At 39.4% G+C, this 17,843-nt stretch overlaps 1 protein-coding gene across 4 annotated transcripts in view; it reads right to left on the reverse strand.

Annotated features, from left to right (window-relative positions):
* The window catches only part of LEKR1 (leucine, glutamate and lysine rich 1), a 59,637-nt gene that overhangs the window by 14,678 nt on the left and 27,116 nt on the right, over positions 1-17,843 (reverse strand). For all 4 annotated transcript variants that reach the window (XM_027806631.2, XM_027806634.2, XM_027806633.2 and 1 more), the window contains exon 5: positions 16,564-16,749. In XM_027806631.2, coding sequence (XP_027662432.2) covers positions 16,564-16,749 — 186 coding nt within the window. The remainder of the gene's footprint in view (positions 1-16,563; positions 16,750-17,843) is intronic.

The following is a 17,843-nucleotide window of genomic DNA, read 5'->3' on the forward strand; positions in this document are numbered from 1 at the left end:
AACTGCATGAATGTAAATCATGTGGTTTGTACATAAAGTTGAGAGCAGAAGCATGCAGGAGGGCTGACCTGAAAATAACTTGCTAATGCTACTTGATATGACATTGAGCTGACTTAATGTACTATTTATTTTGTCTTAGACTCTCTTAGCTACATGTTATTTTTCAGAACATATCACCTATCAGTTTCAATCAGCCACTGCCTTTTTGCCAGTATACTGCCAGTATACCCCAGTTCTTTTAATCTGTACAATTAATTATCTTTTTATTTTTCCTCCACTTAAAAAATCTTCTGAAGAAAACAACAAGCAAAGATACAAGAACTGTTAAATATCACTCCTTCTGCACAGTGTCATGTAAATGAAAAAGTGATATTTAATCCCAGCACATGCTTCTGATTTGCTAGCTTACAAACCTCTGAGTAAGCCAGGTCTCCCCAAACATGGTGTAGCAGGACAGCCAGCCATCAGTTTGCACTTGTGGCACAGCACCCAAGCATTTTGTTGCACACAGGTTAGAAGCAAGTGCTGTGCAAAAATACAGGCTGGTAGGAACAGAACAAACATTCTCACCACTTGCAACTAAATCTCTTTGCTTACCGGTGCAAATCAATTTTAAAAGCTTACTTAAAATCCCTTAGTGACATGTATTAGACCATCTCAAAGAACACAGTAACAATTCAAACTTCGCCACCTTCTTAAACAGTTAAGTATCAGAGAAATCTCATCTAGTTTTGTGTGGTATAATAGTATTTTTTCTTTTTAAATCCTAAGCATAGTCATAACTTCAAGAGTTGAAGTCCTATAAACTGACGTAGTGGCACATATCTTAATCTGATTCTCATCTTAATGAACGTATCTAAATATGCTCATCAACAAGGACAATTGGCTTTCAAGAAAACCTAAGAATTAACTGAAATCAAAGTTGCCTCTACAGAAAAGGCAGCATCATAAACCACATGGGGAAAACCAAAATGTATGATAGAACATCACAACAAATCTAGAAGTGGAAGAAAAAACAACATTTTCCCTCAAAACATAACAGCAAGCTAAATGAGCTGACTTCCTCTCCAAAGGTGAACCTCTACAGAGTCCAACCTCTCCATCTTCAAAGGTCTCTGATACATCCTCCAAGAAGCCAAAGCTAACTGATTCCTGTTCTTAAATTTATCATTTCTGACATAAGAACGCAGTGAATTTTTGTAACTTGTCCTGTGTGCCTATTTCAGTCATTTCCAGCAACTCTTATGATGATGGATAATCCCAGAGTGGGATTTCCTGCCGGCGATCCCCCACGTCACACCTTATTTTACTAAATCCTACTACATGAAAGATTCCCATACTTTCAGTAAGGGGAAAAGGAAAGTTGTTCATTATCTCAGACTACAACAACAACAACAAAAATCAGGGAGAGAATTACATAAAGTACATCCTATCTGTCAGATACATTCTCAAACTATCAGCGTTTATAAAGAGCTTTTTTAAGAAAAAGTTTCTTTGGGCTTGACTAAACCCTTGCAAAAGAGAGAAGAAGTTAATTATAGAAGCACCTTCTACACCACCTGCCACTGACGGCAAACAAATAAAATATATTTTTGCATAATACACCATTGCCATTGTGTTTATACATTTCAGACACAAAAATACTAATGCAGTCCTGCATTCATTTTCACAGCCATAAACAGACATTGCCACAGCCCTAATCTTTTAACATTTCTACTCTGATTCATATCAGCCAGAGTCTACATAATTAAATGAGCAAATAGAAGAGTGTAAGTAGATATTCAAGAAAAAGAGCCTTTTAGTAAATGAGAACAGATGCACACAGAGCACTGCTCATTACAAGCCCTGATCAACAGAAGCAAACAGACCTGGACATTACAGATCCTCTGGAGTTAATCTGTTCATGTTTTTAAGCATGCAGGGGATGCTGATAGCACTGCCTCAGACGGATGTCATCCAAGTTTATTTTTTGGCTCCTTGAAACAGTTCAACCTACTCCATGGAACATAAGACATCACAGAAAATGCAATTTTTGAACAGGTTGAAAAGAACAGTATTGCTGGGAAAAAATAAAAAGCATGTTTAATCACCATGTATCGTTTATATCAGTATGACACTGAAAAATTGTGTGGGTATACATATATATAGACACACACACACACACAAAATTATACATATAGAACGAAATCAACAGTGTTCCATGAGAACCAACAATTAGAGGGAAAGCCTAAAATTATTTACTTCCACTCATTATTTATGTTATTTTTCCAGTGCTTTTGCAGGGTATTAACTCCTAAGATGTTAACATTGTCAAATTATAGTGAAATATAGCAAATGGCAATTCACGTGGCATTTTTCCTGTCCTGGATTTGGAAATCCAGGAGTCCATAATGATATGCTGTCCTTAAAAAAAAACAAAACCCAAAACAGTATCCTTGAGATTATGCAAGTAATTTGTCTCATCTGGAAATGCAGGTGAAAACTCCGAGAGAAAAACCCAGCCCAAAATGCATTCCAATGAGAAAAGCAGCCCCTTCCAGCAGAACCAGGGCTGTGAAGGGAAGCACAGCAAACCCTCTCCAGCCTGGAAAGGCTCTGCTTCATCATTTGCGTTCTGTACTGTATTTTCCATTCAGGGATGATGCTATCTGCACATAACTGACAACATTCTGGGCAATTTGGAAATTGCATATATTAAAAGAGGAAGGACATCATAAGTATAGATAATAATTCACTCATATTTACTGTTTCCTACCACTAACAATTAACTATCTATATTCAGTTAGTAAAGGATACTTACCATTTACACCAGACTTTCAGAAACTTAAAGAATCAAAAGAAGCAATTTGATACAGTTCTATCTGAGAGCATCATATGTTGGCATTTTGACAAAAAGCCTCAGAAATCCATAGGGACTGACTCTCGCCATCATACAGGAAGAAGACACTTCTAGCTTTGTGGTGAAGGATGTTTTTCCCATGACAATATTGAAAAGAAAGGGAAAGTGAAAAGGTCTGGCAACAGTGAAATTAAGCCTCACACATAAATCAACCTACAGTCTGGCAAAAGTTAAGTTAAACTCCCTTTGTGCTCCATCCCAAGTGGCATTTATTACCTCCACAGACCAGCCCCTGCCCCATTTCCCCAGAGGCCAAGAGTAGGTTCTGTACAGGGTCAGGAGAACAGCAAGGATCTGTGTGGTTCCACTTGTACGGCCATGCAGTCGGCTGGGGGAGAGCCAAGACCTCTCAGGAAGACCGTACCGACACTGTCAAGAACACCGGTCCCAGCAGCAGGCAAAGAATACATTCCCACCACAAACACAGCACAGCAACAGCTGAGCTAGGACAGGCTTGAGGTAAAGAAAGAATAGTCAGCTCTAAAGAGGCATTGCCCCAGGCATCACCTCCCCGACCCCTCTGCTCAGCAGCAGTAATCCTATTTAACTTTGCCGCACACTATTCAGCTAAACCTTGGTTTAGCTTTTTGCATCTGCTCTTGCCATCCCGCCTCATCCCATTACGACTGTATGTTTTCTTGTACAATGAGTTAAGCAATCAGCATCTTTACAGGCATTAGAAAGAAAACTAAAAGAAAAAAAGAAAGAATAAATCAAATTGTTTCAGATTCTACAGTTTTTCAGCATTCCTCATAGTGCCACTTCTAAGCTGGGTATGACCAACAACTAGCATTCAGCAGTAAAAAAGGACTGAAGACTGCTGACCTTGACTCCTAGAGGAAAAAGAGGCGGAGACTGGTACCTTCTCTTCCTGTACTCAAATTAGGGAATATTCCCAGCTTTTCACGGCTGCACTCCTGTTCTGATGTACTGGATCCTGACTACACCTGGGATAATACTTACTACACAACCGTTAGCCTGCATTTACCCCTATTTGTCTCTGCCATTCCTGTGATACCAAGACCTCAGGTGCTTTGGCTTGACTGTGCTCCTCAAATTGACAGAAGGTGGTCTGAAGCTCTTCCACGGAGCTACTGTCAACAGAGCCCAAAGTCTGATGGTAGTGCATGGCTGCGATAAATGGTGAGGGTAGCTTAACTGCTCATTAAAACCACTGGAAATCAGTGGTTTATAATGCTTCAGTACCCTCTCACTGTTTCAATTTTGTGCCTGGAAAGCCAGCCACATTTTCCCTCAGTTCCCTGGGAAAGAGCCACTGAGTATCCATGCTTGCTGTTGAACAGAACCCATAGAGATAAATCACTGACAAGTTACGACTATTTAAAAAACGTGACAGTGTTCTTGCCAAAACTTCCTCTCAGCTGTTTTAAAGGTTTCTCTGACAAACCCCCATTGTAATCAAAGCCATGCAGTCACTATGTTATCTAAGTCCCGTTATCTGCAACAAAAAACTGCACAATGACACCGGACCAAGCTGCGACGTTTGCTGCTCGGAGTTGGCATCTTCACCTTCTCTCAAACGGGAAGTTGTGGCCAAGTACACAGAGGACAAATTAGACCACCTGCAGTTACTTTTGCTTACTTTAGTTTCTTCAACTGGGCATTCTTCAGGAATGTATTGTTCTATACACTTTTCCAAAGCTGAACAATTCAACTTTAATTTCCTGTCATTCATCCTGACATTGCCTTACGAAGTAAACTGCTCTGAATGCCTACAGAAAAAGGAGAAACTTTGGCTTCGCACACCAAGCAGATGTTAGAAGGAACACGTGGGAACAATCTAACATTGACAACAGCTAGTTCTACTGCAATGAGACTGCTTTGCTAAAACAGATTAAGACCAAATTACTGTAGATCAATACCACAAAAAGCAGAGCCCTTTGCCTTTCTTTGCATGGGATGGCTGCTGCAGAGAAGTTTTTCACAAACTTATCTTTTTTTACTTTTTTTTTTTTAATGCTATTATAGGAGATCTTTAGCAACTATTAACAACTGTAGTCTTTTTTCCTCTTTCTAGAGGTAGGAGAATGGACACAAGTTCTGGAATGAAGGAAAAAGAAAGGGATAATGCTTATTTTGGTTCTAGTACTTTGGGTGGTCTCTTTCAGGTCTGTTTCTTCTTTTACTCAATTTGTTTTGAGAAATTTTCATAATGACTGAGCATTGGACAGGAGTTTTTCATGAGGGAGTAAATGGATTCAATTACATGGCTGGTTTCTGCAAGCCTTCTCTAGAGAGAGTTCCCACCAAAGTCAACGGGAGCTGCTTAGCAGAAAGTCTGAGGGATCACACTCACGCCCACAGAGACTAAATCATATAGATTTCAGTGAAGTTCAAAAAACATAGTAAAAATGAGGAAATTAATAAGGAGAATGATAACACAAACAGAAACTTATGCTGAAAACTTGCTGAATACAGCAAAATAGTCACATGCTTATGTAAAAATGTTCTCCCGTAATAAAAGTAAAGCTTATCGCAAAATATGCAAAACCAACAAAAAGCATTTACGCTTTGTAATACCAATATTCATTTTAAGTCTTTAAGTACCACCACATTCTAAAGAATCTTCAGTCCAAATCCATCTCGGTATCATTCATGTTTAATTTCACTTATCTTTGTGATTCATAATGAATCTTACCATAAACGGCCAACAGTAACCTTTCAGGCAGCACGTGCGACCAGCCCTGCCTTCAGGGACAAAAGGCAGGTAAGGGCAGAGACTGCGTTCCTTTGCACCTCTGTGTTTTAGCAGTATCATATTCTCCATAAAGTGAGACTCTGTTGTGATAAGGACAGAGACTGAGGGGGCACAGCACAGAACATGCACAAAGAAAAGATGTGAAGAACCAAAGAAAAAGAACCACAATTGTTGACTGTTTCCTATTATTTGAGTGAATTCCCATAGATACAGCCTGTAGTGTCTGCAAAACACCGAGCACAGAGTCTGCCCAGAAATGGGTTTCAGGAATTTAGCCACCCAGCTTGCATCCTCTTCAGCTGCCCGGCCAACAGCACCATGCTGAATGAAGGCTCCAGTTCCTGCTTTGTAAATAGCAACAACTGGTAAAGTTTCCAGTAGAAAGAAAGAAAAAAAAAAAGCACTGTGAACTGTATTCACATTGGGTAAGCAGCCACTCTGAAAGCCATCAACTTTGCAGCTAATTCATAACAGAATCACACTGATACCAGTTCAGAAGCACATGCAAATGAACCGTAATTTTCTACTTTTCCTGCAAAACCTACAAAACAATCCCAAGATACCTTCTGAAAAGTTTGGTTTCATCCAAATAAAAGCTCAGTGCTTTATACACATGTAGGAAAAGGAAGACTATTTACCAGTAATTAGACTTTCTGGAGAGGTTAATACGCATAGCTCACATAGATAGTGCTGTTGAAGACACGCAGACCCTAGTCATTACTCAAGACCCTTTTGCCTTAGCAGCACCAGCTCAGCTGCTGGTAGACAGAAACTCAACAGCACAGTTCTGTTTAGATCAATGCCAGTCACGGTATGAATCTGTTCTGTATCACTAAGTCTCTGTCTTAAATGACTGTGCCTATTTTCCCTTCATTTAAACCTGGTTTGGGGAACAACTGGTAGATAGTTGAGTTTAAACAAGACGAGCTCTGACTCATCATACTGGTCGCTGATAAGGAAAGAGCCGCTGGGGCAGTCCCGGTCATGCTCTCACCGAGAGGCAGAAAGGCTGCGTAGGCTGCATCTACTGCCTTCCAGTCCTGCTCACTAGAAATAGTCTAATCTCAGTGCATGTGTGCCAGCACCACACAATTACTTGCAGAAGAATCATGGATTAAAATATTTTTTTATTTTATCAAGCTTTATAAAATTCCCATGATGATTCAGCAAGGTACAGATGTGCCAGGCAGATGGCTGCAAGGGACCTCTGCAGCCTGCACAGTTCACCCTCCTGCCCAGAACCTGGTCCGGTTTTGCCAGCAGTACTGCTACCTGTGGTCTTATTCAGCTGAGCTTTGCAGACCCCCAAGGCTGGGGACTCCCCCAGGCAGCCTCTTCCCCACTAGACTGTGGATCCACCACCTTCCTCTCTCCCCTCCAGGCACTCCCAGACTGCTGTTGGGTTGCCTCTTGCCCAGCCAGGAAAATGTTCTCATTTTGGGAACAATGTTTTTTAAAGACTTGGTCTATACATATATGAAGCCTGTGGGACACTCCTTGTGTTATCTCAGATCAAGATAATATTTGTCACACTGGCAGACTGAAGGAAACCTCCCTGAGGGTGGGGGCGGGGAGAAGCATCCTTTCAGGAAAGGGCGAGCAGCAGTCAGGCTCTTTTGGGCACAGAAGGGACTGGCTGGAACGGAAACTCAAAACACAAGAGCCACAATATTGCCATAGAAGAACTGAGGGAGAGGGGGAGCAGGGCAAATGCAGCCCAGTAACATTACAGGGATGGGCAGAAAGAAACAGAGAATCCAGGGGGTCGAGAAAACACTGGCAGCTCAAACCCAGAAGATGGTCAGGAGACTGAAATGGAGACAGCATACAGATCCCTGGCCAAGGCAGAGTGGAACCTGGCTCCTGTTGCTAAATTTCTCCAGTATTCTAAGAAACAGGAGGTTGTAGGCATTCTTCAAAACCTACTAAATAACCACTCCTCATAACAGCAACCTATGAGGCCCTGAATATTGGCTGATAACCTGTGTCAAAAGGGGTAAAAGTATTTAATTTTTCTTAGAACATTAATGCCAGACCAAATTCGGATGTACACTTAACACGGATATTTTTAAGTACATTTATTTTAAAATCATAGTAGAGAAGCTGTGGGAAATATGGAATAAATATGTGAAAAATTACTGTGTCACAGTAGGAATAATTTGCCTCACTGTGTGTTTCTAAGGAGACTGTAGAAGTGAACTAAACACTCAAAGTCCTTGCACACACAGAATGCAACTATTTATTTTTATTTATAATATTTCATGTACCATGTTCTCTACGATAAAATTTTTTTTGTATACCCAAGAAAGCACTTTTATTTGTGAGGCACAAGCACAAGTCTGTCTGGAAGGAGCCCAGGGATGGACTCCAGCTGTATAGATGTATATCCTTTCTGGAGACCTGAGCAGTGCCACCAGGAAGTCTCTAAATCACTGAAAGCTGCCAGGAACTGGGAGGATGTGCCAGAAAAAGGAGTGCTTGTTTCTTATCTCCCCCAGCATATGTTGCTGACCACTGCCAGGACTGGGCTTTCTGGACTTCTGGTCTGAACTAGTATGTTAGTTCTTTCATGTTTGTATATCAAACAAGCATTGAAAAAGTATGAGGAGGGATCAGATTCTAAACAGTTTTGAGTGGTACAAATCTAGAACGCCCTCAATACCCTGAAAAGAAGAAGCCAGCAACTGCATGCACCATGCAAATATGACAGCAATCTTTTCCAAGACCTTAAGAAGTGCTTAATTAGAGAACCAATGCTATCTCAGCAAACCCTGCTCCCCTCTTCTTCTCCCGGCTCCCTGAGGGCACAAGTGACATGCTGCAGGCACTTCTGCAGTTAGGGGGATTGCTTACATGGTATTTGCTCAGCCACAGCCAGGGTTCATACTCCAGCATCAAAGGATTTGGCCCTTAAGCCTGAATTTTCTGCATATGTTCCTGCCCTTTTGAACCCAAACTAATTTGAATATGTCAGAACTGTTCCTACATACCTGCTTCTCCTACATATTAAAATCAATTTGAACTACTGTCACTTACCTATTGGCTGGGAAAACTGAAGGTGAGAAAATGGAGCTTCTGACCTTAATTTTCTCTGGAGACAGATTTATTTTTTTTTTCCCCTTACTGTTTAGGCCAAGCACATGAAACAAAATATAATAAATATATTTCCTTTAACATGGATTCCTGATTTTTCTCAAGCAGCAAAATGGGGTCCTTTGTAACTAAATTATATTCAAACACAGCCTTATCCCAACACCTAGCTGAAGAGAACTAGGACACTATTCTTTCCATCATATCCATCTGTTTCCTCTCTCACTTTAAGAGACTGCTGAAAAGCGTTAATGAGCCATTGCTTCATCTAACCCATTTGTCACATTCTGTTCAAACACCAACACTGCATTCCCCAGCTCTCACCCTTCAAATTCTTAGTACCGCAGCTGGAATTAATTAAAAAAAATTCTCAACAGTACTTGTAGTATAAATAGTGGATATTTGAACTGCAGCCTACCTAAAACTACAGGAAACTATTCTCTCTTTGGATTTTCAAAGCTCTTCAAAGCAGTCTTTAAAATGTCATTAAAGACACTTCATTTAGATGAAAATACTGCTCCTTCTTTCCATGAAGAGTTGCTAACATTCCCCACTTAAACTACCCAGCTACTCCTACAGCTGCCTACATTTTTCAATCACCTCTCATTAGCCTCATTATGTCAGCAGACCACTGCTAAGTTTATATTTAGTAACTTAAGTAGCCTATGAAGCAGTAGCATCAAACGATTTAAAGACAGATTTCATGTGCATAGCTGGCAATTTAATCCCATACAGAGCTAAACCTGTAACTGTAAATGGGCTGAAGAAAAACCACAATAACTTTGTGACAACAAATTATTCTGTATCTGTGATTAAGTGGAGGAAAGGGTTTGGCTGGTAATAAAAAAAAAAATAAATTGAAAGCACAGATATCAGCTCCTCTCTTCTAGAAGCATGTGCTATTGCAGCTCTTCTGCTGCTCCCAACCCTAAGAATACAAAGACCCTATCGCAAGGCATTATTGATTTTTCTTTTTTTGAGTCTACTTGATTAGACAATTATTCACCAGACCTTACCCTGCATTGAGCATTTTTCAAGACCTGTCATCTCTAGCTAACTGGATGACACATTGTGAGTCTGAGAAGTGGTACGAAACCAGCACTCAAATTCACCTCTTTGGCAAAATCTAACTCACAAAGACAATCTTTGGAAAGACATGAAAAGCACAGGAACGAAGAAAAAACAGTAGAAACGAATGCTTAGTTTCAGCTTTGGCAAATGACTGCTATCATATGAAATACTCAACAATTTACAATTCTATGATAAACACACAAAACATGAATCTTCAAAATATCGGCTGCAGAAACGAAAATTATTTCAGAACATGTAAATCACAAATCCTGGTAGCTGGGGTTTTTTTCTTTTTCTGAAGCATTGAACTATTTCAGCACTGGAGAGGGAAATCAGCTGCAAAATACTTTGTGGGTAAAAAAGCAGCAAACAAAACCAAAACACTAATACACCCGCCCACCCCCCAAGCCATGGACACTCTAAATCTGTCTGATTTCCTACACATTGACTTTATACGATAGAAATCCACTAACTGGAATTGATTTTCACTAAGATCAAGTGAGGCAATTGTTAGTTTGCACTATTTTATTTTAATACAGTGGCAAACTCATGTAATATTAGATGCCTGTTTCGTGAAGAAAATCATGTTTTATATTTCAAAGAAAGCATTTTTATCATTGGTGCATTAGCCAGCTTTATTACCCCAATCCAGCAGTGAGTTCCATAGAGACATACCTCTTCAAATGCATACGGATTTGTGTTTTACTGATCTACTCAGGAAGGGTAGACTAAAAATGCCTGAGCTAGCGTCCTTTCTGCCTTGAAATCTCCTTCTGGACATCCACACTGCTACTTAATAACTGATTTATTATGAAATAACCGCTACTTTTAAAATTTATTTTTATGAATTAGAAAAAATGCCTCACATAAAACATCAGCCTGCTTAGCTGATACTTTAGCTGCTCATTAAGATTTTGCAGAATCCTAATATTCTGTATGAATTCCATATATGAAGTTTTACTTGTGTTTTCTGCATAAAATGTCTCTTACTTCAAGTTTTATTATACACAGTTTAAAAAAGAAGCCTGATGTGCAAAATAAGGAAATTGTGAGTCACACAGCACAGCGTGATAAGCAGCCATCACAGTGACCCTTCTGCTCAAGTATTACACCACTGGGATGCCTGAGATCCAGTCACACTAACCACCGAGATAACTTTCAGTGAACCAGTTACATACGGCCTTTTCTTTTGTTTTCTTTTTCAAATCCCTCTTCTCTGGAAATGTATTTTAAACGGGTGAGTGAGCAGAGAAGGAATGTGGCAGTGCACTTCACAGACTTCTTGAGGGACGGAGCAGCTCTGTGGAGCACTGTGCATTTTCAAATCTCTTTATAAACATAAACAAGTAGCTTCCTTTGAAGTGGACAGGAAAAAAAACAAACCACAAAACAAAACAAAACCATAGATGTTAGTTCTTGGCTAGGTCTCCTATCAATGCTAGCAGTGGAAAACAATTAATAAAGATATACGCATGGATAAAACTTTTTCAGAATATTCTAACAGTTAGGCTTCTTTCATGCCTTCACTTTCAGCTGTGTCACATCAAAGTGAAAAATAATAATTTAGTTCAATAAATCCCAAGCTTTTTTCTCATCAAAACCAGAACTCTATAGTTGCTCAAATTAATACTGAATTACAAAACCAGCATAACTGGTGAGAGCTGAATCACAAGCGTCCTCCCCAAATTACCTCAGAGAAGGATTCTGGATGACAGCAGTAATTTTGGAAAGTTAACAGTGTTTATATTCATCTATATTGCAATTCCCTACAGAGATCAACAAGCTGACTAGGTTATAAGCAAGTCTTGTTAATATTGTTCAGAAGAAAAGTAGCAAGTGCTCACTCCTGGAGGCACCCTGAGGCAGGATGGAAGAAATAAAGGCAAAAGGAGGCATGTCCACAAATTCCAGTACGTGGCACCGGTCAGTCTCAAACATCCAGCCATCAGAGGGGTATTTGATCCTATTGCTACAGAACTACAACATACAGCTTCTTAAACCACGAATGTGGCACAGAAAAAAAAAAAAGTAGAAGCATAATCAAGCAGTGGTGCTGATACAGATGTAAATCCACAGAATTTATGGGGACAGAGTAAAATTTTCATCAGAAGCAGGTAAAGGGGAGACTTTCATCAACCTTTCTTTTGGTATTGGTAAATAACGTTAGCTCCTTGCGACAGCACAGGTTTGGAAGTGAGCTGTGGTTTGTGTGAGACTAAGGTGCCAGGATAGCAGGAGGAGAGGACACTTTGCAGTCCCACTGCTGTTGACACCTTTGAGCTGCTCCAGTGAAATGCCAGGCACCATCATGCTTCTCACTGAAGAACAACAGCGTGCAGGCTAGGATGCAGGGCAAGATACACACAGTGCAACACTCAAACTGCACTAGTGACTGTGTTTAAGTGCTGCAATCAAACATACAAAAATATCAGCTGCTTCTTCATGTTTTATTAACTATGCATTACAAAATACTCGTTCAGGATATAATTGCATCCTGTTATTTCCTCCCCCTGCCCAGGACTCCTGTGTCTGTCACCACATGGGATGAAAGCACTCCAGCTATTTGGGACTGGCATTTCACTGCTCAGCGTGTGCTCCTCAGCTCATTTACAGAGCAGCCAGCGAGCCAAGTTCCCAGATAGCCTCGTCACACGTCCCAGCCTATGTGCTCCTGCCCTGGCCTCTGCCCCATCCAGGCTGTTCCCTGACCCAGCGGCCAGGGCACTCGGCAGGTGCAGCACGGGCTGCGCAGCAAGTGGCAGCCCCCTTGTCTTCTGTCCTCCTGCCCAGCGCCCCAGAACAAGCGAGGCTTGGGAAAGTGCTGCCAGGCCTTTGTATTCTGGAGATTCATCAATCAAAATCACAGAGAGCTTAGTCACCACACCAACAAATATCTAGTCAATGTTTTCAAAGGCTTATTAGTCAGTTTAACTTGGTCCTTTATGTCAAGAACACTGTCAAACCTGTCTCAGAGCTCTTTTTCAGAGAGCAGAGGGTTCATGGGGTTTTCAACAAAATTTTTGCAGTGTAAGATTTATACAAAATTCAATGACTTTTCCAGCCATCCCACCCTTGTGAAAGCTATTATCACTTTTACTGGAATTAATATTGAAAAATAATTGATTAGTTAAGTTTGGCAGTATTCTAAGTCACTGAAACCAGCAGTCATCTTACAGGAAGTGTTGAGCAATCTTGATTTCTTATACAGCAATACTTTAAAAAATCCTTGACAATCCACAGACCAGAATAGGGTCTCTAGACCAGGCATTTCTTTGTAAACTCAGATTTTGCCGGCACAAAAGGTAGAGATGGTTTACGTGAGCTAGCTCATGATGTGGTACTCATAGATACACTATAGTTATTGTCCTAAATTATGCATATCAATTAAAGGCAAGAAATTAGAACCTAAATATACCTGTTTGATGTGATGGTCTGATGCAACATGCCAACCTAGGGAAGTAAATTCAGATTTTGAGAAGATGAACCAGAAAGCCATGCAAGCATCACAAAAAAGTTATAACAGACTGAGTATCTTCCAAAAAAACCCAAAACCAAACTACAGACTGCAAGCATCTTTCTCTGGTTTTCTAACATAAGAACAAGGCAATTCTCCATGGAGTTGAAGGTGGGCAAAAGTGAAAAGAAGTTATTTTTACAGTGCATGTGAACAAACCACGAACTCACTGATTACAGGAACCTCTGAAGCAAACAGCTTTACAAAACTGAAACAGGAACCCTAACCAAGGGTAGTTTTCGTATCAGCATAAATGTAACAATACAAATATCTTATGATACTAAACCACGTACTTCAAAGATTAAAAGGTTGTCTTATTAGGCTCAAGGCCGCCTTAGATCAAGATGAGACATGTTAAGGAAGATAGATTATCCTATAATTGCTCTGCTCCTTCCTTTGAGCCACACCAGACAGGATACTGAATTAAATGGACTTCAGACTTTCTACAACAGCAAGTGCCAACATTCCAGCTCCCACCAATGCCTGTGAACTACTGAATTCACAGACTGCTTCACTTGCCCACACACCACCACCTCACCGGAAAAAATTAACTCAGTAATGCACAAAATCATCTGAGTTATATTGAACGTGGCATCTTATAAAATCTACAGTTCTGGAAACTGTACAAAGGACTGTTCCTAAGGAACTACAACAGCCTGCACACCACCACTGACAACTTAACTGGTATCATCCATGATGTTTTAATCTCATACAAAAAAAATTTAAACACTTTTCAACACAAATAAAATGTCAAAGTATACTTGAGAAGGAGCTATTTTTGCATTGAGATTTTATTTTGACTAATTTTTCCACCAAAAAAAAAAAGCACGTCAAATTTAATTATATTTTCCTCAAGGCAGGCAGGTGGTAGACCCATTTTGAAAATTGCCGTATCTCAGGTTTCCAGAGAAAGGAAAATAATAAGTGATCTAACTGTTTATGACTTATCACTACTTTTGTCTAACTATACAAAGATAGAAGATAAAATATTCCTAAAAAGAAAATGGAAATAAGTTTTCTGGTTATATTGAACACCAAAGAAAGCCAAGTATTAGGGCAAAAGAGATTTTAGGTACACTGCTTAAAAAAATACAACAGTGTGACCAAAACAGTAAGCACACAAGGAGCATGTAACAAAACACTGGTGCATAGATTTTGAACAGAGTATCTGTGACAATCAAAGTGACATGTAAATCATTGCAATTATCAGCACTTGGAGTAGAATACCCAAATTGCTGTACAAATGAACTTACAGACAGTTTCGGTGCATGGCACAAGACCACACTAAAGACCAAACAAACTTTCTTTCTACTCTATGAGCAGAGAAAGAAAAGCTTAATCAACGGCAATAAATCATTGCCGTAGGTTTTATCCTAGGATCTGCAGCGCTAATGCTGGTTTTGGGCCAGTCGCCTTGGCTACCTCCTGAGTGATACTAACTGCTTGAGTGATTTCTCGTACATTAAGAGCTTCTCAGCTCAACGTCTAAGGTTACTTCAGCGTAAGTCTTTTCTAGCATCATTATTTTAAGCTTATTTGGGATTCTGGCTTTTTTATTTTTTTTTTTAGTTTTTTTTACCCAGGCACTTGTCTCCAATACATATTATATATATATGTAATGTACACATAATGTTGAGATTGTTTGCTTTTCTTGCAAAAAAAAAAAAAATCAACACAGCAGATACCATAGATGTACTACCAGCATTTTATTTCATGTCTCCTAAAAGATCTCTTCTAGTGATTTTACATACAAGCCAAAAGGCACAAGTTTTCACACTATCCAACGATGTGTTCAAGACTGTTTTGAAAAAGGAAATCTTAACAGAATTGACGCATTTCTTTCTGTTTCCTCAGGTCTTCAAGATGAGTTACTGTGGCTAAAGACTGGCAGCTAAACGCTTGTAAGGCAACCCTCTCCCTAAATCTTGCCTGCCAGAGTTTACTCTGAACAGGGGACTAAGTAAGAAGAGGTAGCTACAATCAGACGATGAGCCTACCAAAAAATATCACGGGCAAGTTTTTGAGATACCAGAACACTTAGTGCTTCCCAACAAGGAAAACCAAACAACAACAACAACAAAAAAAAAAAGAAAGAAAAAGAAAAAAGTGGATGCTGTGAACAGTACACAGAAGAATCTCGTCAGAGCAAAATCTAACTGATTTGGCATTCATTTAAAGTTAGGTTTTTGAATAAATACCACAAAGAGGAAGATATGTTAAGTCTATTTCTTATATTGACACTGTCTGGAAAATGATGTAGACTTACCTGCTCATTTCTACCCATTGCTGCTGAAGCTTTCCTAACAGCATCGTTATACAATGACAAAAATTAAGACTGGTCTTAGCAACATAGGTTACTAACTCATTGGATGGTGTCATCTGCTGTCTTCTACTTTGCAGTCTCACGTTTGATGTTATCAGTGGCATTGAAGGATCAGTGAAATTCCTTCATCACAACTAGCACTGAGACCCACTGGTTTAAATTTGACATTACATACTGTGCATAAGGCAGCATGGTAATTGCTGTGCCAATTTGATGACTCAAAACTGTGCCCAGAGCAACACAACCTCTATGTGTTTTCAAGGTCTTAAAATGTCTCTGAGCCAACACTACAGATGTAATACTGCTTTAAAGAGAAAAGAGATTCAGGAGATGCTAATATAAATAATCTTTTTGTAATGAGTTGTTGTTTCAACAGAGCTCACAATATATTCTAATTTCAAGTGCTATCACTGCTCTTACAGTTTTCAAAAGGACTCTCCAGATTCTTGAGATGAGACACTACCAGGAGTAAATCATTAGACAGTCTCAAGTTTAATGAATCTATGAGAAAAGAGACTGGCTTAGCCTGACCTACTTTTCAGTTCTGTTGCTGATAGCCAAAAATCCTTCCTGCCCTTCTACTCAAGATGAGAGCGTTTCTTTTAATCTCAAAGCCTTCTTCCTGATGTTTTACATAACATTGACAAGTAACAGCAGAACTGTATTACCACCACCCTCATTGTTTTCCTCCCTTCCTTCCTTCCCTTCCCCCCCCCCCCCCAGCTCATCTGACTCACGTTCCCAGCAGGGTAACAGGCTCCTCAGAATAACATACTGTCTTTCTGACTGCACAACATCCACATTAAAATATTAAAGTAGTGCCGGAGTTGGGCTGTTGAATGCTTTCACACCAAAAGCCACAACTTCAGTGCTTCTAAAAACACTTTTTTTTTTTTTTGCATTTCATTTTACTTGGAAGTTTGCTTGAAATGTCAAAATTCTCTTACCTAATGTTTCCTTTTGTAGTTCACGGCATCTGCTTTGTAGCTCATTCCCTTGCTGAAGTGAAGTTTGAAGTTGTTGAGTTTTCAGCTCAACCGTGTCAGCCACCAGCGTCAGATGTTTTACCTTTTCTTGGAGGCATTCATTCTCTCTCTGGGATTTTGCTAATCTTTGATTTAGTTTGGGTATTTCTAAGGAGGAAAAATAAATCATATAGACTGTTGTCAAATTTATCGTCTTCACTAAAAAGCATTCCACCTGATTTACGACCTCAGGACTTCAGCATTCTGTAAGCCTAGTTTGGGTATGGATCAGCATAAGCCACATATATTAGCAACACTTCTGCTGATAACGTAGAGGGCCAAAAGAAGTGCTTTGTGCCACACTTCTTTGCACAGATAACTTGTGCTCACCCAAACACATATTATTGACAAATAATAGAAATTTTATTGTAAGCAATAATATGCATTTCCTCTAAGATCACAAAATCAAATTGAAATACATGTATATATTCCAAATGAAATAACAACAGTTTACAGAAATATTTGAATCCAAGCCATTTATCTTAAGATACAAAAACCATTCCCGACACACAAAAACAATTGCAGACTCATTTTGATACCTTCTCAAATTAATTTCAAGGGGGTTAGCCTCTACTAAAGCTCAATTTGAAACTTTTAGTTCAGAAGATGTTTGGACATGTGTATTACGTTTTACTTTCTCACTCCTTAGATGACTACTGCTGTTAAAGTAATCAAAAAGTGCATCTTCATTATATAAAAGACAGGCTTTGTCACTGTCTTTCATCAGTTCTTCAACATGGAAGAGCAGCAGTCCCAAGGAAGTTTCCCAGGTAGGTTTTTACCACAAGGTAAATAAGTAAATCATGGGTGGAGTATAGTGGGTCTCATACATTTTCATATTTTCTCCTGAGTTCAGTTATCCTTGATGACTGCATTTGAACATTTCCAGAAGTAGTTGCAATTCTTTTTTACACCTTCTCCAACTACAGCCCGAAATGTCCAGTTGTCCAAAGAACTTACCATTGTTATCTACAGTAATAATGACAATGTTCAAGTTAGATGAAGCCTAATTCTATTGTCAAGTCAGCTATTTCAGATGTTTTATATGCTGCTCACATGCAAATTTTAAGTTCTTTGTGGTGCAAATATTTTCATTGTCTACAATCTTTCCCAACTAGTCCACACTGAAATCAATTTGTTAGCCTAAATTATGGAAATACTAAAAGATTTTAAGTTCTTATACTTCTTTCTACTTGCCATTA

This window comes from Falco cherrug, chromosome 11, assembly GCF_023634085.1.
Source record: "Falco cherrug isolate bFalChe1 chromosome 11, bFalChe1.pri, whole genome shotgun sequence".
Lineage (NCBI taxonomy): Eukaryota > Metazoa > Chordata > Aves > Falconiformes > Falconidae > Falco > Falco cherrug.